Consider the following 22,815-nt stretch of genomic DNA (forward strand, 5'->3'; position numbering starts at 1 on the left):
ATGTTAGTGCCCACTGATGATGCCCCAACCATGCCGTGCTTATAAATAGGAGCAGCCTAGAGACTAAACCTTAAACTATAACTATGAAGGAGAAACAATATTCACATAAAACGCAAAAAAAAAAAAATAATAAAAATAACTGCACCACTGGTTTGGATTTTAGAATGACAAACAGCACGACCAAAATGCAGAACATCACTATATGTCCACAGTGGCTTCATTAGTTAGCTTGCTAAGCTAGCCTGTTTGTTCTGTCTGCTGTTTGACTTTCGGCCTCATCTCAAATGATGCATATTTCCTATTTAGGGCACTATTTGATTAATAAAAACATACTAAAAAACAGCCATTGAGTTTAAAGAAGGACCTATCTAAACTATTATTGAATATAAATGGCATTGGATCAGCTGTGCTCTGCACTATTTGGGAGGAGGTTGTGCTAACACAGTGCACTACATAGGGCAAAAGAAGTCACTTGAGAGATTTCCTTTGCGTTTTACCAGCAGTGGCCATGGCAAAGTTTAATTCAGGAGATTGCATTTAGGAATGATTCTGTTAAAGAAACTGTGCTTGTTGTTCAGAATTATGCATCCACAGTAAATGACAGTAGACTTATTTGTCTTAGACAAAGGTGAAAGCTCTAGCTCTAGATCTAGCAGTGTTTGGAAGATTACTAATATGTCCATTTATGAAAATACAAATTTTGATGGATATTGTAGAATCTTTAATTGTGTGTGAAAGAGAGGTTGTTTACCATGACCCTGAACTGGATAAGTGGTTACAGACAATGAATAATTGACTGAATGAATGAATGAATGAGATGTTGTTACATAAATATATCATTAATTATTTATGATTGATTCCAATGAAACATGCAGAAAATAAACATTGCATTTTATATGGTGTCTGGCTATTCTGATTAACATATGTGGTCTCTGTGTCTTGTGAAATGTGTGTATGGAAGCTGATTGGGCATTTTCACTTAGGAGCTGCTATGATTGTTGTTCCCAGTCCAACCCTGATCAACTTTTGAGCATTTTTCAAACATGAGCTATGTGTAGATTTAGCTGAAACCACTGGGGTGTTCTTTAGGGAAGTATAACATTAAAACACATTAAATGTAGCCTGTACAAATGTTATAGCACTTTTAAACACTTTTTTTCTAGTTTTGTTAAACTTGGAAAATCAACATAAACTGAAACCTGGTACATTTTTTTACTTTGCTCCATGTAAAGGATGTATATTGAATGTTTTTGACACAGAAATGTATCAAAACATCATTTGATCATTTATGCACAGAAGTCTATACCTCTGTGGTCAGCCAGTTTTATGGGGAACTTGCTTTTCTTCTTCATTCAGGGACAAAGGGACTTTGCAACTACAGCCTTATGTTTTTTTTTTCAGGAGCCATTTATTCCAATGGATGCTAGCTAATAACCCAGGAGCGGTATATTTCCATTTTTTGTCGCATTCTCATTCAGTCCTTGGTGGATAAAACCTTTGTTGGAATGCTGGCGGGGGATGAGAAGGGTTGGCGGCAGGGTTGCAGCAAAAAAAAAATTTCAGAGTTATTAATGGCTGACAGCGTGTGATAAACACCGGGCCGGTGTGTTGCTGTTTTATATCGCGTATTATATCAGTCCATTATGGCGTACGAGCCTCGTTCATCGAGTCTTGTCTCACGCAGGGCTGTCAGTGAGGGTCTGTAAATCACAGAGTAGCATGGGGGACAACGTGACGCCAGCGTTAAACCTTCATACATCACTAGCGTGAGATCATGGTCAGCTCATATGTCATGAGGTCTGGACAGTATCACTCTGTACCATCATCCAGTCATGCTTGACTTTGGTAGTAAATGCGCATATTGTGGCATTTTAGCATAAAAAATACACTATATTGCCAAAAATATTCACTCGTCCTCCTTCGCACACATATTAACTTGAGTGACATCCCATTCTTATTCCAAAGGGTTTAATATGATGTTGGCCCACTCTTTGCAGCTGTAACAGCTTCAGCTCTTCCCACAAGGTTTAGGAGTGTGTTTATAGGAACCTATGACCTTTCATCCAGAAGAGCATTTGTAAGGTCAGACACTGGTTTTGGTTGAGAAGGCCTGGCTCACAGCCTCAGTTCAAATTCATCCCAAAGGTTTTCTATCAGGTTTGAGGTCAGGACTCTATGCAGGCCGATCAAGTTCTTCCACACCAAAGCACTCATTTATGTCTTTATGGCACTTGCTTTGTGCACTGGTGTACAGTCATGTTGGAACAGGAAGAGGCCATTCCTACACTGTTCCCACAAATGCCCATGAAATGCATGAAATTGCCCAAAATCTCTTGGTATACTGAAGCGTTAAGAGTTCCTTTCAATGAAACTAAGCAGCCAAGCCCAATTCCTGAAAAACAATCCCACACCATAATGCCCCTCCACCAAACTTTAAACTTGGCACAATGCAATCAGACAAGTACTGTTCTGACAACCGCCAAACCCAGACTCATCCATTGGATTGTCAGATGGAGAAGTATGATTTGTCACCAGTGGTCTAGAGTCCAGTGGCAGTGTGCTTTACACCACTGCATCGAACACTTTGCATAGTGCTTGGTGATGAAAGGCTTGGATGCAGCTGCTCGGCCATGGATTCCCAATTCCCTGAATCCGAAGGACACGTTGTTTTGGGGGTCTATAGCGATTAACTCTGTACTAAATTGGGGACCTCTGTGCACTATGTACCTCAGCATCTGCCGATGCTGCTCTGCTACATAACATGGCTTACCACTTTGTGGCTGAGTTGCTGTCATTCCCAATCACTTCCACTTTGTTATAATACCACTGACAGTTGACTGTAGAATATTTAGTAGCAAGGAAATTTCATACCTGGACTTGTTTCATAGGTGGCATTCAATCAGAGTACTACATTGGAATTCACTGAGAGTAACCATTCTTTCACAAATGTGTGTAGAAGCAGCCTGCATGCCTAGGTGCTTATTTTTATACACCTGTGGCCATGGAAGTGATTGATACACCTGAATTCAATAATTTGGTTGAATAAGTGAATACTACTGGCAATATAGGGTAGGTATTAGTACAAACTTATTCTTATGCTATAACATACTCCTCAGTGATTTTGTTTATAATCACACACTAGATTACACTGGGCATTTTAAGAAATGAGCATGTGTTTTACATCATTGCTGTAGCACCCATGTGTACTTATCTTGTAGATGGCATTTTTTTTTCATAACAACTTGAAGGCAGAATTGGTCTTATTAGCTAATTAGCAAGCTCCTCATGGGTGGGATCAGATGCCTAGAGTAAACGATACCCAAATATGTGCAGAGCATGGGGTTAACAACTTGAAATCACACAGTGTGTATTTGTGCTATTTCAGGGTATATTTGTTACAGTGGATAAGATTCCTTCTTATTTTCTATTTTAGCATTCCTGCATCTGCAATATTCATAAAGTTGACATCCTCCATACTACTAGAATTATGGCAATAAACAGTGTCTACACTTCATCTACACTTCATCTTGACTGGATTTAGTGTGCCATCTGGGTACTTCTCCCCTGCTAGCTGATGAATACTATGATTCTGGACTCACTAATCTTCTTGAAGTACTATTTTGGCAAACTATTTTGATTAGAAGTGTTTGATTTCAGACCCAACTTGTATAGCATTCATGCATACGCTAGAACAGCTGCAATGTTCAGCTTGAAGTCCAGAGAGAGAAAGAGAGAGAGAGAGGGCGAGAGAGAGGGAGAGAGAGAGAGAGAGAGAGAGAGAGAGAGAGAGAGAGAGAGAGAGAGAGAGAGAGAGAGAGAGCTTCAGGAAAGTGGAAAGCTCACAACTGGAACACATGCATGCCTGGATTCCATTGCTGAATAAGTGCTGGGAGACACAGAGATTCCTTAGCCAACTGTACTCCCTCACATCCCACCAACGGCTTAACAAGAACAGGCCTGACAGTGTGGACCCATATAGTGCCACTAGCTGCAATGGCTAAAAATATAAAGACCTAAAGAAATCTTTATTTATTTATTTATTTAGTATATTTTTTGGGTTCATATAGCTTGTGAAATATATGTGATGGTATTTTTAGCTAAGGTCTTGTCAAAGTCATGTATACACTGCATCATTTCCATTTATAATGTGTGGTAATTGCTGATTCAGACATTTGATTATGAAAAGACCAACGAAATAGGATGCTGTAGAGAGAGAGAAAAATATTTACTCCTCTAGAAGCATGAGATAAAAACACTTGCACAGTTTCCATGTTTCGTGTTGTAGTAAAGCAGTAGTGAAACAAAACTCTTATCTGGAATTTGCGTGATATTGTGGTTACTAATTCATGAAGCAAATGATTCATGAAGGAACTATAGAGCTGTTAGATGGATGATGGTACTAGAGTTGATGGACCTGATTACATTTGCGGGTCTCTCCCACCAGTGTCTTGATTTGTTTTGACTCTTGGACTTTTGCATAGCTACAATTGCAAGCCACCTATTAACTCATCGAAGAAGAAGAATGCTGAACTTGCCTGCAAGTGTTTTAAAGTTTAAAGTGTTTTACTGCAAGTTTTTTCACTTTAAGGGCAGTTCTTCTCTGTCTGGCCAATGTCTGCTTATTTGTATGCTTGTAGAAATATGTTACATCACTGCTTGAATATATCTATGACTTCCAAAATTTCAGTAATGTAATTACAAGGACACATGGATAAGTCAAATTTGTAGGGGTAAATATGTCCAACTCTGTGGATATTGTTCTATTGCCTGTTACAAAAAAGGACAAACATTTTGAGTCTAAAATAACTTATTCCAGCTTTTTTTGGGATGTATTGCAGGCTGCAATTTCATTAAAATCCATTAGGTTGATAATTTCAAACAGAAAATATATTGTGTTTGTACTGTGTTTGTTGAAATGCAGGTCAAGTGGATGTTTCACTGCTTTCTGCCTTATTTGCATTTTACCAACTATTCCAATGTTTATTTGGGTTTATTAATATTAATGATATATCAGACATAAAAGAAATGCTTTACAACAAATACAAAATATACATCTTATTCAACATAAACAGCATAAACACTGCCGGTCTGCTCATGTAAACACATACTATCATTAGGCAGATTAAAATGTTTATCAGGTTTCAAGAACTTTATACAAAGGGCATCAAATAATCTGGTTATTCCACACATGCTATATGTAATGTACCTATAACCAGCTTTACAAATAGAGACAGAAACACTACAAAGGTTTCATCATTTCAGTGTGCACTGATGCCACACACTGAATTTTGCTCCAGTAGGGAGCGTTTGGTTAGATGTGAATGAGTGAGTGAATGGGTGAGTGAGTGATTACTGGCCAATTCCATGGGGTTTTTCACATCTGAGAGGGAAGTGAGTTCCCCCTCTAAATATCCTGAAAACAGGAAAATATTTCACTGCCCACTCAGGCTTCTAAAAGCACATTTACACCTTTGAATTGGAGAGTAGACATGTGGTCAGGCTACAGTTTTGTCGCGGTTGCCCTTGGCACGTCGAATATGGCCAGGCTCAACACTTTAACTCTGCTCTCTGATTTATGTGGTGATGCTTGCCTTTTTCCTCACAATCCAATTGCCCAAGAGCTGCAGCCACACAGGCTGTTGGGAGCAGGAATACAGCAGCTTGTAAATCAGTATTCACAGCTGCCCTCACAAACACACACACACACACACTCCCCAACACATCCGCTCTCATTCCAGGGAAGGGAACCCCCCCGGGCTGAGTGAGTGGGCTTGATTAAGATGGAGAACAATATGATTTTCACATTTTATTCCTCTTCAAAATGGCTCTTGGATATTAATCAGTGTTACTTAGGAAGGAAGATGCCACAGGCGTCTGAGCCTTGCCTTGTGCTTAAGGGGTTCTAATTTAGTTTTACCAGAACTGGTTTCATCTGGTTTTCAGCTTTTAGTTTGCCAGTACCTAGTTGTGTTGAAACTGGCCATGCTGTGAAAACACACTAGCACCTTCTGCAGCTGTAGGGTTTGGCAATGTGACTGTATTCAATTGGTTTATCACTTAATATGACATATTGCATATGTGATTCTAGAACACATTATCTTGGTTTAGCAATTAAAGGTTCAATGGTTGTGTCCCTAGCAGTCTCTAATCTTTTGGGAAGGCTATAGACTAGACGTTGTAGGATTTCAATGAATATTTAATAACATTTAATGGTCATGAGAGCATTAGTGAAGTTAGTGATGTTGCATGTTTCATTTTTTCCATCTCTCTGCAGCCCAGTGCTGCTGGGCTTTATACCCCTCTAGCTGACAGTTGGCATTAGGCTTCGCTTCACAGTACATGGTTTCACTAATGAGTAAAGGTAGCTTCTAATTGCTGAATATATAAGCTGTGTTTTAAAACTGATTTTCACTTGCCCTTGTACACTTTGACTGACATCTTAGAAGTTTGTATCACCTAAGTCACACAAGTAGACACTCACAGTTCAAGGGGAAGAGGGGGCAGCAAGGAATGGTTTTTTTCAATCGCGAATCAAACACGAATCCCACTGAACTCATTTTTTTTTTGTTGATGTGCACATTACCATTGATACAGAATCTCTACAGCATTATATTATATTTTATCTTCATATTTTTAACCTAAATATAATATTGTTTTTTTGGTTTAGACTTTTAAACTGTTTTGTTCAATATTGTTTTTGCTGTTGCTATGGACATGAATACACCACGTTGCATTCTGTGCAAGTTTTGCTTCTGAAGTGGACATCAGTTTTGACTCAGTCCCTCACCCCCACAAGGGCTCATTTAATACACTTCCTGTCACTTCATGCAGAAATGGAACGGCCCTTAAGATGGTGTCAAGGATTCCCTCGAGGGGAAATGGTAAAATGAAGTGGGCGAGGGCAAGTTAAAACCAGAATTAAAAAGCAGGGATACTGTGATATTTGTTCATCTCGAGGTATGGCTAGTGCCTCTTTCACTTACTCAGTCACTCACTCACATACTTTTAGGAACATAGCCACCTTATGATGCTATTCATTGGTTTGCATCAAAGACAGTGTATCCTTATCAAATGTAGCACTGCTGTTATTGCTAATGCATTGTCTGTAATGTAACATATGATGTTACTATGAGGATATATATTTTTTGCCATATTGCCCATCCTTATTTCCTACCCTATTTTTGAGTTATGGGCTTGTGAGAGCCTTTTTATTGTGTGCTTCACATTCCACTTCACTGCACCTCATCCTCCTCCCACTTTCCTCTCCTGCAGAATGGCCAGCAAGCCTTGTCGTGGTCATGTGGGTGTCGAAAAGAGTTCGGCAACTGTTATTTGACTTGGAGCTCTTGTGAACAGCAAAGGCCAGATTGGTCAGCCCTGGAGCCACCCCAGAGATCATAACATGTGGGACATTAATGTGAACAGATAACAGAGGAGGGCAAAGGGGAGGAGGGAGAGCTTCAGACACGAATATCAAAGACGTGAGGGCCGGCACTTGATTGTAAACTGCATTTTTGATGGGATTGGTAGGGGGGCCCCCCTCTTCAAAAGCACTTGTTCATTAGGGACCTCATAAATGACCACACTTCATTGATGGTGACTAACACTGTAGGCATGAACACACCAGGCCACAACTGACTCACTGCCCACTTGTAGAACTGATAGTAACAAGGAATATGGAACTGTTGCAGACTCAGTTGGGATCTAATGCTTGAAGTGCAGTTCACCTGGTGCACAAATAATGTAAAATATAGTTGGGTAACTGCTTTGACTGGCCCTGTGAAGGACTGGCACCCCCACCCCCAGGGTGTATTCCTGTCTTGCCCAATGATTCCAGGTGGGCTCTGGACTCACCGCGACCCTGAACTGGATAAGCGGTTACATACAATGAATGAATGAATGAACTACTTTGATTGTCCACAATATACTACTATAATATTGGGGCATATTATACTAGTTTTCCACAAGTTAACACAGTTTCCTGGGGCTTTAATGAAATATCTGTGACATGAATTGTTCTAAATACCGCAACATACAAGACCCCGTCCTTCCACTCATGTCTAAACAGCCCTGTTCAGAACAACCCGTTTCAGTGCCTGTTCCTTTAAATGAGAGGAAGCCCCAGCCCAATTCAGCATGAGAGCCCAGCTGTGAAAAGAGACGGGCAGAAACTCTGGTTTTAGCCACAATTTTCTTTCTGTTTAATATTATTTTCCTGTTTTTGTGCTCGCATATAAACTCAGATCCAACGCTGTGATTGGAGATATTCACATGAAGAAGCAGGACAATTCTAACATCTCTGCACTCTATGTAATAAGCAGTACAATATCAGAACACTTTACTTCATTTCATTTTTTGACTTTGAGCGACCACAAAAGAACAGTCTGGGTTTTACGTCACTGTATATAGGTAAATAGAAACAGAAAAGTAGATTTGTTATAAAATTTGTCACCTTTAATACAATATTATGATTAGGTCAAAATAAATATTTCTGTCTAATTCTATAAGAAATACAGAAATAAATGTGTTACTGTGAAAACTGTTATATGTAAATTACCTAGCTTCTAATGACCTTAGCTGTATTGTTTAGCTTATTTTAAAGGCCCTTTAAGAAGAAACAATGCTTCAGTTTACTTCAGTGTGAACACATAGAGCTGAACTGCTAAAGGTGGAGCAGGTGAAATGGGTCTGCACCCAGACATTGTCTTATCTGGACCTGGACCTATAACTGATAAATGATTAGATGAGATAAAAGCTTTTTGTACGGTAAAACCAGAAAGGTCATAAATATGGAGATGGATCACCAGAGGGTCGATGGTATTGTAAAGCTGGTGGGGGGAGAAGCAGTAAAGTGAAAGGCAAATATCATACTGCAAGTTAGACAATATGATGTTCCAGAGTTTGGCTTGAGGACATTTTCTCTAACTGGACCTTCATGAATTTTAATTAGTATAAGAATGTGTTGTTTTTTGTAACATCACAAATATCAGAAGAAGCAGTTTTGTAGCTTATTTTCCATATATGGTCTGTAAAAACTGCACAGTGAGGGATATATTTTACATTTAATCAGTGCTTACTGTGGCACCAGGCTGTAGGTCTGACAGGGCACTTATACAAAACACACAACAACAAGCCCAGAAATCTTTTTAATAGTCTCTTTTATTAGCAAAACAAAGGGAGTTGATAATGAGAAACCGTGGACTGAGACGAGGGGACATTACATATATACTTCATAAACTTTTATAATGAAAAAGATAAAAAAAAAAGATTTTCCAAGGTATGGGCCCTTTAATTTGTTGTGCTGATTTTGTGTGCTTCACTAAAAATGTGTTCATGGAACACAAACAAAACTGCAATGAAAGTGTAAATCAATGTCAAATCATTCACAGTGATTACACTGTGAATGAATGGGGCAGGAATTGGAATGAGTTCACTAGCAACACAAGGTACATATTTAAGGTTCACTGAGTCATTTATAATTAGTCCAGAAGTTTACAGACACCCCATATCATTAGTGACTGTTTAGGTAATAACGAATGGCAATCAATAGTGTGAACACAGCTGTGTAATCTTCATTGAAAAGCAATAACAATGGAATGGGTCTCTCTTGAAGAGGTGCACACAGACCAAAGCTGACCATATCTAGTGCCAAGCATCAGCCAGAGGTATATAGCGCTCCCTTGCACTGGACAGTGGAGCAGTAAAATCATGTTCTTTAGAGTGGTGACGCACCATCGAACCAGACCTAATCGGCCAACATCAGCCCCTGACTTCACTAATGCCCTCAAAGTTGGGACTCAAATCCCAGCAGAAATGGGCAATCATCATGTGTCAGTCCTTCCCTGAAAACAAGTACCTCTCAGAGCAAAATGGCAATAAATTCCAGTTTAATACCCTTGATTTTAGAGGAGAAGTACACAAAGGTGTCTGAATACTTTATGACATCTAAGATTGCTTTCTTGGACCTAGATTGACACCAGTTTGGGACTGAATGCTGGTGTCATTAAAAACCCTCTTTAGCTGTTTTTAGGCTGATTCTAGATCTGAGAATATAATAAACTACAATTTATGGCTTACATTTGTGGTCACACATATTTTTACGTTGACATTTTTTAGAAGGAAATGTGTTTTTTCCTTCTTCTGTAAAAATACTATTTTGGGGATACATATTTTGGTATCACTTTAGAATAAGAATACTCTCATTAATGTTTATAAATGGTTTACAATCTGTTTATTAATTGTTATTAATTAGGTGGTGAATGCATTAAAATAATTAATAATCATTTATAACACAGATATGCTTTGTTCGAAACCTATTCACTATATAGTGCACTATTTTGGGGTTCCGCCCTTTAGTAGTAGGGTCCGAAAACATAGTGGACAATTTTCAGTGCACTCAAACAATCCCACAATGCACTGTAAAGAGTAGTTTACAATCAATGTACACTAACAGATATCAGTTTACCCATAACCCATTGCGTTGTTTGGTAAAAACCCACATGAAGTATGTCCAAAATCATTCAGTACCCTCCTGAATTCAGTTATCTATAATAGTGAACTATATAGTGAATTATATAGGGAATAGGGAGCCATTTCAAACACAGGGACAGAAAGTGCAACAGAGACCTTCTGTTTGCCAAATAGTGAACCCACATCCATCTACAGTTAAACCTCAGATTTCTGGACACTGACCTTACGTTGTCTTCTCCATCAGTTGAAATTATCCCTGTCATTTTCAGCAAATGTTTTTTAATAATTGTAACCACTTAACAAGCTAGTTTAATCAATTAACCTCTGATAGAATGACTTTTTAGACACTGATGATAATGTGGTGTGTAGTTTAACATATTAAATCTCTATATTCACATTCTAAAGTCTCTGCATGTTCTTTACCTCGACATTTTCAGTACATACTGACACTCTCAATATTAGATGAAAAAGAGGTCACTGTTTCCCTTTATATTTCTGTTACAAATTATTATTAATGACCGTTAAGGGGTTTACAACCTTATTAATACCCATGTATTAAACATATATTTAAAAGCTTAAAGTGTTATCTTATTTTAAAGTGGTACCCATATTTTTCACTGTGACAACAAGTGAACTCTACTTATCCTGAAAGTACTGGATGGTGTGCTATCACCCTAGAGAATATAGCTCTTATGCAGTGCAGTGAGCCCATGCGTTGTATTGAGTATAGTGACCATTGGGAGTTCACATGTGCTGCTCAAGATGGTCCCATTATATTTCAGACATTTCTGTGGAGATTGAATAAGCAGTGCACACCTGCCGATTTTTTCTGCTGCATAATGCATGCACGTTAAAGTAGCTGAACTCACTAATTACAATGTGAATGAACAAACTTATATTGTATTGTAAGTCTGTGGTAATTCAGAACTTTGAGGTACTCCAGTACAACACCTGCTGCTGCTTTCCATGACGAGTCTGAGAAGCTGTCATTTCCAGAAAAAGTTAAGCTGCAGTTTATGTTCTACCTCCAGCACGAACACTGTTCAAAATGGCACATTAATCAAGCGCTGTTTGTTCACAGTGTAATTAAATCCAGCATGAAGAGATGTACTGGTTTCCGGGACTGATTTGAGTGCCATAGGTAGCTGTTCCTGTCGAGGCCTTGGTCATATAGCAGCCTCTGTTTATTTTTTGTGTCAGGCACTATGGGTGGCAGAGCATGCAAATCCAGACATTTCCAAACCTGCAAAGTGAGAGAAAGACAAGGCAGTGGGAAGGGATTCTGCCTTCAGATCTCTTAATTACAGCTTGTGCTTGAAATGTGATCGTTTTAGTTCAGGTTGGAATGAGGCGGTGGTGCAGATGCCTGAGAGATATGTGCTGGGAGAGCCACTGCTCCTCTATAGCATTTCACACTGCCAAGGGTGAGATATGGAGCTTTAAAGTACATTTTTGAAGCTTCCACCTTGAGTTTTGTTTCTATGGCAACTCAATTCCAGGAGCAGATAAAAGACCTATTATGGTGTTTTGCGGAGGATTCAAGACAAAGTAACTGTCTTGGTTCTGCTGTGGAGGGAGATTTGTCTTGTTAAAGTTCTGACAGCTTTCCTGGATCTCCAGGAGCTGTGACTATACTTGGGAACTTCACCACTGACCACGGGCATTTGTTTGATTTCACAGCTGACTTCCAACGTGAGATGGATTTGAAGATGTGTTTTTGCGATTGTCTTGCAGAATGAGACAGGTGTTTTTTTGTTTGCTGTGCTCTGTCTGTGAAGAACTGGTGTGATTCTTCAAGCGCCGGATTTTGCAGAACCTCACAGTCTGAAGAAAACCATGTATCTCTATTTCTTCCAGTTTCATTTTTTTCTACATTGGAACACATCAGCTGCTCTTTACATTGTGTGAATCAATCAGAATGGACAGATATAGTGCAGCATGACCTGTTTATATATATATATATATATATATATATATATATATATATATATATATATATAAACACTACAAGGCCATGTTAACAAGGAGAACATGTTAACAAAAGAACATAAGAGAGACACAAGGTATAGCTCTAATAGTATAAAATGTATTATATCAATTTTCATTGCCACATTCCCCCCCTCAGTAAGTTTAATTAAATAAACATTGCAGGACCTTGAAATGTGCAGATGTGTTTGTTTTCTCTATAGACATTTTTTTTCTCCAAGCAAAGATATAATCTGCCCTGGGTGCCACAACTTGCACACAACTGTCATGACCATGGAGTGTAAATGCACATCACCTTCTATCATTTCTGAGCCATCAAAGTGCAGACCTTTAAATTATACCTGTGGCCAGAAAATTGCTGGTGTTGTGCTAAAATGCTCAGTTTTATGAGCCGTCAATACAAGTGGGAACACAAAACACGCTTGTATCACTATCTCTATTGGGATTTCCATTGACCTCTTTATTATAGGTTTGGACAATACCCACATTTGACCCTCTTTTTTTCAAAGTAAATTTTACTCTAAGTGTATTTTATACTGCAAAACAAGAAAAAAAAAAACAATAGTGGGACCAAATGAAATGTCCCTATTGTCCCCAGTGTGTAATATCATAGTTAAACAAACACAAAAAATGTAGGATTTTACAAAAGTAGGATTTTTATTTAAGTGTCCATTCCTCTTGGAAATGTTTGGGTTTTCCTTGAGAAATATAGCTTTGGGATGAGCATTAGTAACAATGTTATAATCATAATGTAGTACTGATAAGCCAGGCCAGTTACTGGATTATAAGTACAAGTATCAAAGACCTTCCATAGGAATATTTCAGTGAGCAGCTATGAATGTCAGAGTAATTTTCTAAACCTAAACCACATTTCCAAATTTGAAGGCCATTAGAAGAGTAGTCACATATTCCCCCACAAATGTTTAACTGTCATAGTGAAAAGGTTCAGTTCTCTACACAAACACACAAGCCCACACACAAAGGCAAAAATGTGTAAACATATTAATTACTGAGACACTAGGATTATGTTACTAGGGATCATTTGTCTTTGCTTGCTTCAGTTCCGGAAATCCCTGTTTAACAACATCTTGCAATACAATCTTGGAAATGTTGTGTCTCTGGAGCCTTGTGTCTATGTACTCTCCCAATTTAATTATCATATAATGCTACAAGCTGGGAAAGTGAAGACTAGCACATGATTTCTCTGAGTTATTGTGTCTTTTTGAACATAACACTAGTGCACAGCTCAACATGCTTGGAGGAGAACACTAACCCTAACTTCCAATTCAACATTAGCAATAGAATCTGAACATCAGAACATGCAAATTCACTGAAACTAAGCAGGTTTGGGCCTTGCTAGTATTGGGATAACTGACATCCTAAGAATGTTTTGGTGGCTAATGGACGTGGTGTAGGTGGAGCCGACAGGGGGCGCTATCCCCATGGTCACATCATCTATCCCTGCGGTCTCACCATCCAGGTTGATGCTGCACTCCCTAATGTTCCAAAGAATGTAAAATGCATTTTTGTGTCTAGAAAAGTGCTATTTAAGGGTTACTAACATTATTTAAAGGCGGCATGGTGATGCAGCAGGTAGTGTCGCAGTCATACAGCTCCAGGGGCCTGGAGGTTGTGGGTGCTCCAGTTTCCTCCCACAGTCCAAAAACACACGTTGGTAGGTGGATTGGCGACTCAAAAGTGTCCGTAGGTGTGAGTGTGTGAGTGAATGTGTGTGTGTGTGTCTGTGTTGCCCTGTGAAGGACTGGCGCCCCCTCCAGGGTGTATTCCCGCCTTGCACCCAATGATTCCAGGTAGGCTCTGGACCCACCGCGACCCTGAACTGGATAAGTGGTTACAGATAATGAATGAATGAATGAATAATATTATTTAATTTATTATATGTTATGTCAGCTGACAGATGCCTGTGTGCTGTGCAGTGGATGACAGGGAGGGGTCATATCCACATAGACAGAGTGCTCTTTTGGACCCCAGGCCTAGAAACCCTGGTGGCTTTGGCAACATCTGAAAATCAACATGCATTCTCCAGGAGGAGGATTTTTTTCCTCCTTATGAAGAAAACATTGTGGATCATTTCTTTTGATCCATTTGCCTTAATTTTTGCTCACAGCGTAAAGGGTTACCTTAACAGCAATGTACTTGATATTGATTACTGCGATTTGATTAGGACTTTTGTGCCATTTATCCCAGTCTAACAAAGACTAATTCACTTTTTTCAGGGGCCATATTTGATGAGGCTGCCAAAAAGGATGACGAGGTGTTCCGCATGGCCGTAGCAGACCTCAACCTCAACAATGAAATCCTGGAGACAGAGAAGATCACCATCTCAGTGGAGTTTGTGGATGGGAACAACCCTTTCCAGGCTGTGCAGGAAGGTAGGGTTCTTCTCTAGCACACACTGTTCCAGTTCTATGGCCATTCACATGCTCAAATGATGTAATGTGAATAAGAAATCAATTCATCAGGACAGGTTTTAAAATTGAAACCAGATCTGGCTATGAATGTGGCCTTGTATATTCATTTTAGTTGTGGGTTTTAGCATATTTTTAGGCTTTATTTGCTAATTATATTTTAGTTTGTGCTAAAAGTTTTCAAAGTCCAAAATAGCGTAGAAATAAACGTTGTTACATTAACTTCTTTTGCAGCTTACACACATTTTGCCCTTCTCCTATAGTTTCCATTTTAGAAATACGAGGTTTTTCTAGACAGCAATGATGCAACTATATTACTGTTAAATATTGAGATCATTATCTTTGGAATAATCTGCCAGAAATGTGCAAAAAAAAGAAAAAAAAAGGGAATATAGAAAAAAATGTGAAGCATTTTATTCATAGATGAAAACATCTAACTGCAAGTTGTTGAAATTCTCGAGTGCTTTAATATACTTCGTATACTTTTATGACACCTATTAGGGAAAAAAGTTTCCACCAAGGGGAATATCAAAGCAGCAATTGCCTATTAAGTACTATTCTTGATTTCTGTGGACAATTTCTTGTAAGGCAAATATTTTGATCCCATAAAAGATTCATTTGAAATTCAAATGAAACGTGCACACAAGGAAAAGATAATCAGATTATGCAGGAAATGTCTATTATGAACGGTAATTATCTCCTAAGCCTCTTTTAAATAGCCTTTTTGAGGGCACTGAGTTCTTTCAAGTGCAGCCACTTTGGATATCCTCCCTCCACTCTCCACTGGTTGTTTGGACAGAGCGTGCCATCTTCTTGGTTCTCTGTTCTGAACACTCTGAACACTTCACTTGGTCTTTCTTGAGCTAGACACTAGAGGACAGATAACAACTGTTTCTCCGCCACTAAGATTAGACTCAGGCTCAGTGGTGCGTCGACGCATACACTAGCTTTTTCAAATTAGCACTTTTCTGTTCTTCCCTACTCTGGATAATTGCAGTATGTTTCACTTAGGCATTTAGCTGCTTTAAAAAAAAAATCATCACTTGCACCTTCTGTTCCTCGAGGAAAGTTTTAGTCTTGTTGTTTTAAATGGCTCTGAGATAAGATGATGTTCTTCAACCACCCAAGCATTTTTTTTCATAATGGAGAGATCACAGCAATCTGTTGGAGGCTGTTCTGCAGAGGATGGTTGAATTGAGGGGTTTTGAACACAGACAAACTTTCACTGATATTTGCTAATCTTCCTAATCAGTCTGGAGGCCTACATAACTCTCAAAAAAGCTCTCTCTCTCTCTCAAAAAAAAAAAAAAAAAAAAAGGCACCATCCATCGTAGAAGCTAACGTTATCAAAGTAAAATTCTGTCTTTTGATGTCCTGTGAGTAAAGAGACGGACGACTATTCAGTCTTGGCATTTTAGGCAGCAAAACAAATCCCCTCTGCTGAACAGATATGAACTTGTCTTTCTTGCTTCCCTCACTTTTTTTGTGCCACATATTCTAGCTTTTTGAAGAGTAACTGACATTGAATTTGAGCAACGTCCTATAATCTATCTAAGGTATTGACCACTGCAGAGTGGACTACACATGTCAATAATACTGGCTTCAGCTTTTCCAGGACAGTGCTGGACAGAGTTTGCTTGATGTATACTGTACAAGCAAATCTTGAAACTGTATATACTCTACAGTCAAATGCTGTCAGATGGAAACTACTTTTCATATGTATTTAAGTCAATAAAATGTTAACTAATTAAAATGACAGTTTGAAGTAAATCAATGAATGTAAAGCAATGTTTCAGAGAAAAATCTAGTGTCCACAATTTTTCACTTTACCTTCTCAGATGTAACAGAGCAGTCAGTACATATGTATGCATCTTTTGTTTAGCACCAAAGCTTCAACATTAACATTGCTAACAAATAGTCAATAATTACTTCAACCTTTCCTTTAAAATACACCCAGGCTTCTCTTAGTCTGCATCCAGGTTGTTTTTTAAGGTCGCACATAGTTGACAATGTAGTTTTGGACAAAACTTCACTGTGTAGCTGAACATTGGGCAATTTTAGACAAGTTTTGTCCCTTTTTTAATTTAATTTCATAGATTTACAGCTATAATTTATTTAGTGTCTTTTTAAATATCAATTGTAAATCTGAAAATACATATTTAGAAATAAAAACAAGATCACATGCATAATTTGAATTTTGCCTCTCCGAGTGCCTGTGTGACGTGTGCACATGAAGGAATATCAGGTTCTGCATAAGAGAATTCAGCAAAACAGTTGTTGGTTGACTGCTGCTTTAAGTTTCACAGTGTTTTTTTAAACTTTAAAAAGTTCAAATAAGGTCATTTGTTGCAATTAACCAACTCTATATATGTCTGTGAGACATATTTTGGGGATTTATTTAAAAAAAACCTTTGGGTGTCTATTAATTTCTTGTGTTTCTTGAAACATTGGCTTTTGAGCTACAGATTTAAAGTAAAACATTAAAGCTTGGACCACAAACAAGTCTTGATTGATTGGCTATATATGGTGCAATTGGTTACATTTTTAAATGTTACCAAAGCATCTTTTAATCACATATTTGGGGTATGGGGTTGGCTTTGTCATAACAGTGGCAATATGAACATTATTGTGTAATAATTGGTATCTCAATTTTTTTTTATCATTTGACCACCAGAGATATAATTTGCATTATGTGATATGTCTATGAATTATTAACCAAAACAATTCCTACAAAGAGACTTAAATGTACATTAAAGCTAAGTTGTTATTTTTTGTTTTAATGATATATGCAAATAAATACACAATACTATTTGTATATATGTCTGAAATGTATGTGTGCACAAGGTATTATACATATAATTATTCTGGTCACTCATCCTTGATAGTCCTGCCCTGTACTGATGACATCTATAAGGCCCAGGGCCCAAAGAGCCTGGGCATTTCTCAGAATATAGTAATTGCACTCAAAGACTCAGATGCTTTTAGCTGCGTCTTGTATGGCCCGTGAATGGGTGCCTGAGCCATATTGTGGCTGACCCATGCTGTCTAATGGAGAAGATAATATTAGCTAACTACACATTCTGCTCTTAAGGTCCTCGTCTCCTCCGTCTGCTGCTCCCTGGTAGCCTTCTCCATGATTTCATTTCTCTATTTCTTTGTTTCTTGTATGGTCCCCTATTGCAAGGACCTAATTACAGGTGTACATGTGTTATGGTTCAGCATGAGTGCTGATGCCTGCACTATGCATGGGTGTGTGATTCTGGACCTTGTTATGCATTCCTCATTTATTTAAACATCTGTTTAGCTTCCTGCAGTGCTACTGCTGAGCCTATTTTTTGTTCCATTTTCTATGAAAAAAAAATATCATCAGCTATGTTGGATCTGCTCAAGCTTGGGAGCTCCCCAATTTAGCTTATGTTTTTGCTATATGAGCTATATTCATTAAGCTAATGTTTAGACTTTGTGTTTTACCAGGTTTGCAAATGGTAATGTGTCACTGCTGTCACAAAAAAATGTTCAAAACGGTTTATCTCAACAGTAAGTGAGTTTCTTTATTGGAAATATGCATTCAGCTGAACATTACACCCCGTGTATTAGACAAACAATGTACTTTTAGGGTGTAGAAGCCATTATTTCTTGACCTACATAATACAGAGAGAGAGACCATGCATGTTCCACCTTCAAGCTTGTTAACACTGAGTTAGATACAGCCACTGAATTATGAACATATGCCAGCCAAGCATGCCATAACACAACAATATCTCATGTAGAAACCTGTGTATGTCACTTTGTAAGTAGGCTTTGTTTACTTGTTTTGTCACGGATAAGATAATACTAATTTATGTTAGACTCCTATGAGGGATTTCAGTGTTATGGTAACATCAAGCCAGTGGCGGTACATATTAAACAAGAAATAGATGAAAGTAAAATATTATTATTAAAGATGTTTACTAAAGATGTTTTAATAAATAGTTTAATTCAAAACCTGTTTCGTAATATTATCAAAGCCTGTTAGTTTCATATATGGGCAGCTGTGGCCAAAATATCAAAGAAGCAGGGTTGAGACTGTAAGGTTGCCAGTTTGATCCTCTGGTATGGGAGGAAAATTGAGAGTGGGGAAGTGAAGGAACAGTGCTTTCTCATCCCTCAATATCCATGGCTTGAGTAAGGTTGCCTGTTGCTCCGGGGATGTGTGTTCTCTGCCACAAATCACTATTGGGTGTAATTTGATTAAATGCAGAGTCCACATTTTGTTGTATAGCTGTGCAATGACATTAATAATAGTAATGAGGGTAAATTCATTCTTGTGAGGGCAGAATATGCTTCAAATAACCCAAAACATCTTGACAATGTCACAAAAAAAAAAAAAAAAAAAAAAAAAAAAATATATATATATATACACAATATACATATATACACAATATATATATATATATATATATATATATATATATATATATATATATATATATAATTTATATATAAAAATTAATATATATATATATATATATATATATATATATATATATATATATATATATATATTAATTAATTACTCAATCAGTCCCTAAAACTGTCATCAAGTAAAAAAAAAAATGTGTGATTAGGCATTACATCATTTATTTTTAACTCTCTCCTGTCAATCGGAGATATCTGTTTTGGAAATGCCAGGCCTGGTGAGAGTGGGCATGGTTATCTGAATGGGGAAGGGCTCAGTGCTCAGTGTGATGCAGCATCAAGCAACACATCTAAGCCGTCTTTAGAAGCAGAAGCTTTAGGAAAGGCAAAAGCAGTTACTAACGTACCAATGGAAATGATCAACAAACCAAAGCATTCATTGGCTTTCAGGATAATAATTACATAGACTTGTGGTTTCGTTGCCATGGCAACAGTATCTTAGACATATCTTAAAACCTCAGTAAGCACTTTATAAAATTACATTTTAATTTTTTTTTTCTTTTTACCAAATATGCAAACACACAGTTACAGAGTGAGTAGATTTGAGTTTGTTAAACTGCAAATCCCATAGGATCGTCTGTTCAAAGCGAGTAAATATTTTGCATTAAATTTTGCCAAAGTGATTAAGATTTGCAGCTTGATGCTAAAGCAGGAGCTGTGCTATTAGTTTAGTTTGGCAGACACTGAGTGGCTTGGGAAAAGATGCGTTCAGGCTGGGCTTCTGTGTGACAAACACATTTCAGAGCTTAGCCAATTTTCAAAACAAAAATCTTGTTAATTTTAAAAGTGGTTATTTCAGAACAGAACTGGGCAGGGATTCTGCAACATTCTGTGGTGTCTGCACTTTAAAAATGACCTCTTTTTATGTGAAATCTTCCTAAATGTTTATTATTTCTTATTATGGGATTATGATAAGCTTATACAATGCATTTCTAGGTGCTTTTGCTCATTGTTAGAAGTTTTATACAATGTGGTATATTCCTTGATAGGTCTGTTACAAGAAATAATGCTTAAAATAATCTGCCAAAGAAATGGAGAGATTTGAATCACTTAAAACAAGTAAAAACACCTTGAAATCTATTGAATATAAATATAATGTACTTACAAAAATATCATAATGAGAAAATCCACATACAGTGTATATACAGAGTTTGGAGTTTGAGTTTGAGGATGGAAGGGAGGAGAAGAAAACACCAAAAAACCAGCCATTCTTCCAGAAACTCTGATCTAAAAGTACATCCAGCGGATCTGATTTTTCCCACAGGAATGACGCATGCTGCCGCCAGTGCATCCAAGCAGGTAATTTGTCTGTAAGATGAACCTGAGCCCTCCTTAATCAAGGCCCACGTGAGACACCTCTGTCTTCTGTGTCAGCTCCAGTGCCAAACAAAAGCTACGCAGAGTGCCAGCAAACCTTTCTTTCAATTTGGAGGTGTCAAGGTTTTTTATTTATTTATTTATTTTTTTTAAACCTCTTCCTTGTACACATACACTGGCAGCACAGTGGGGCCAGATTGGTTACCATTCTGTCAGCTTCCAATGGTGAGAGAGTGAAAGAGAAATGGGGGAGAGAGAGAGAGAGAGTCAGAGTCAGAGTCAATCTTTCTTGATTTTATAAACACCTTTTCGCATCATTTAGTAAAGAAAAGAAACCCAGTTCTTTGGATTCAAGGGTAAAAGAGGTCACTAATTTAACAACAATACACCCCCATTAACAGAAACATAGCTTTGATTAACACATCGGTTAAAAGTGCTTTGATAAAATTACACAAATTCTGCTCTTATGTGTTTTCATTAGAGCCCAGAACAGTTTTACAACATCTACATCCAGGGAGAGAGTGAAAAAAAAACTAAGAAAGAAAGAAAAAGAAAAAGCTTGCTGGAGCTTCCTCTCTCATCAGTAGCTTGTCTGGTCTCCAATCTGTCTCTGGGGACTCATGCCAGTAAATACAATATGCTTGTACATAAATGCACCTTTTTTTGTCCTTTTCAAGGAGCTGCCAGGGTATACAGTAAAGGTCAGCCACGGTGAAGGACAAGTAGATTGGCAAGCCTTTCAGCTATATCTCGATTCACACAATTCCCTCAAACCAACTACACCCTAACTGTGGAAGAGTTTATAGTTTATTACTGTAGATTCAGTTGTTATATAAGACCTCACATTCAAGTCAGGTCAGTGTCTAGTAAGGTCAGATCCTCATTATAAATATGAATAAATGATAGCTTTAAATAGGGCTAAAATGGACAGAGGCTATTTAGAAGACACTTTTGCATCAGTGCTAGGTATTGTAGTTGGTATAATAAAACAAATAACACAAATAACACCCACTCCTCACAGAAGCTGGGGGTACAGTTCCCAGTCCATGGGCAAGACTCCTAACAGTGCATTAATCTGTATGTTTTAGAATCATTCAAGTATTGATAAGTCATGCTGGATCACAGTTTCTGCCAAATGACATGAATGTTTTCCCTGCTCTAACTGCATCCAACTGCAGTTGGTTACAACTGCAACTGCAATTGGCTAAATCATATGGATGCCCTGATTTGGTTTTGAATTTCCAGAGTTGCATGTCAGTGTTTATATAATGGCAATTAATAGAAAGACAACAAGACTTCAGAGACGTAATCATATGAGAGGCAGTGCACCAAACACTATTTAGTTCATGGCAGTAGTAGTAAATCAAAGTCATGTCCCAGATATATGGTATAAACTAACGTCCCACCGCTAGAAAACCCAAATATTCATGAGAATACTTCCTTTTCTACAACAGCCTTCTAAAAAGAGATTCTAGTTTGAGGAGGGAGCATTTCTTGCTGCCTGCTCAGACGTCTCTGCTTGACTAATTGAAAATCCTCTTTGTTTAATGGAAGTATTTACTCACTGTGCTGAAATCACACCAGTTTGTGTGCATAATGAGGCTTGACTGCAGGTGACATGATTGAGATCCAGGCAGAAATGGATCAGGGAACCTGTTGGTGGTAAAGACTCTTCCTCAGTTGTTGACTTCTCAATTGAGTTCTCAATTTCATGAAATATATCTCTGAACTGATTTGTTTTGTGTGAGGCAACACAGCTCTGCTGCTGCTGCTGCTGCATAAGGCGGACAGGCGGCCCGTGGGAACTTTTGAAGTCACTGCGTTTGAAGCTGTGAAGGTGGGAGAGGAGTAAATCTTGCTGTTCTGAACTTTTCAGGGAGAGATGGGATAAATGGCAGGGGTAACTGGATCGATATTTGCAGGCATGTGCTGAGGAGAGCTTGCAGAATAACATTTATGAGTCACAGTAGAGTCATGGAACATTTGAATCCCCACGCCACCGTCTGCGGTCCCCGAGCTATAAAAATCAAAACCCTCGTGCCCTTTCTCAGGAAAGCATAATGTTCACACCGCGGATTGGGACCAGTCAGCAGTGTTGTGAATGGGTTTTACGAAGCGTGTAGAGGCAATCTCGATATGTAACCTTCTCCAAGCT

General features: G+C 38.1%; 1 protein-coding gene across 2 annotated transcripts in view; it reads left to right on the plus strand.

Moving 5' to 3' along the window:
* The window catches only part of grid2 (glutamate receptor, ionotropic, delta 2), a 599,368-nt gene that overhangs the window by 61,001 nt on the left and 515,552 nt on the right, over nt 1-22,815 (plus strand). For both annotated transcript variants that reach the window (XM_066644040.1, XM_066644041.1), the window contains exon 2: nt 14,694-14,849. In XM_066644040.1, coding sequence (XP_066500137.1) covers nt 14,694-14,849 — 156 coding nt within the window. The remainder of the gene's footprint in view (nt 1-14,693; nt 14,850-22,815) is intronic.

This window comes from Hoplias malabaricus, chromosome 14 (genome assembly GCF_029633855.1).
Source record: "Hoplias malabaricus isolate fHopMal1 chromosome 14, fHopMal1.hap1, whole genome shotgun sequence".
Taxonomy (NCBI): Eukaryota; Metazoa; Chordata; class Actinopteri; order Characiformes; family Erythrinidae; genus Hoplias; species Hoplias malabaricus.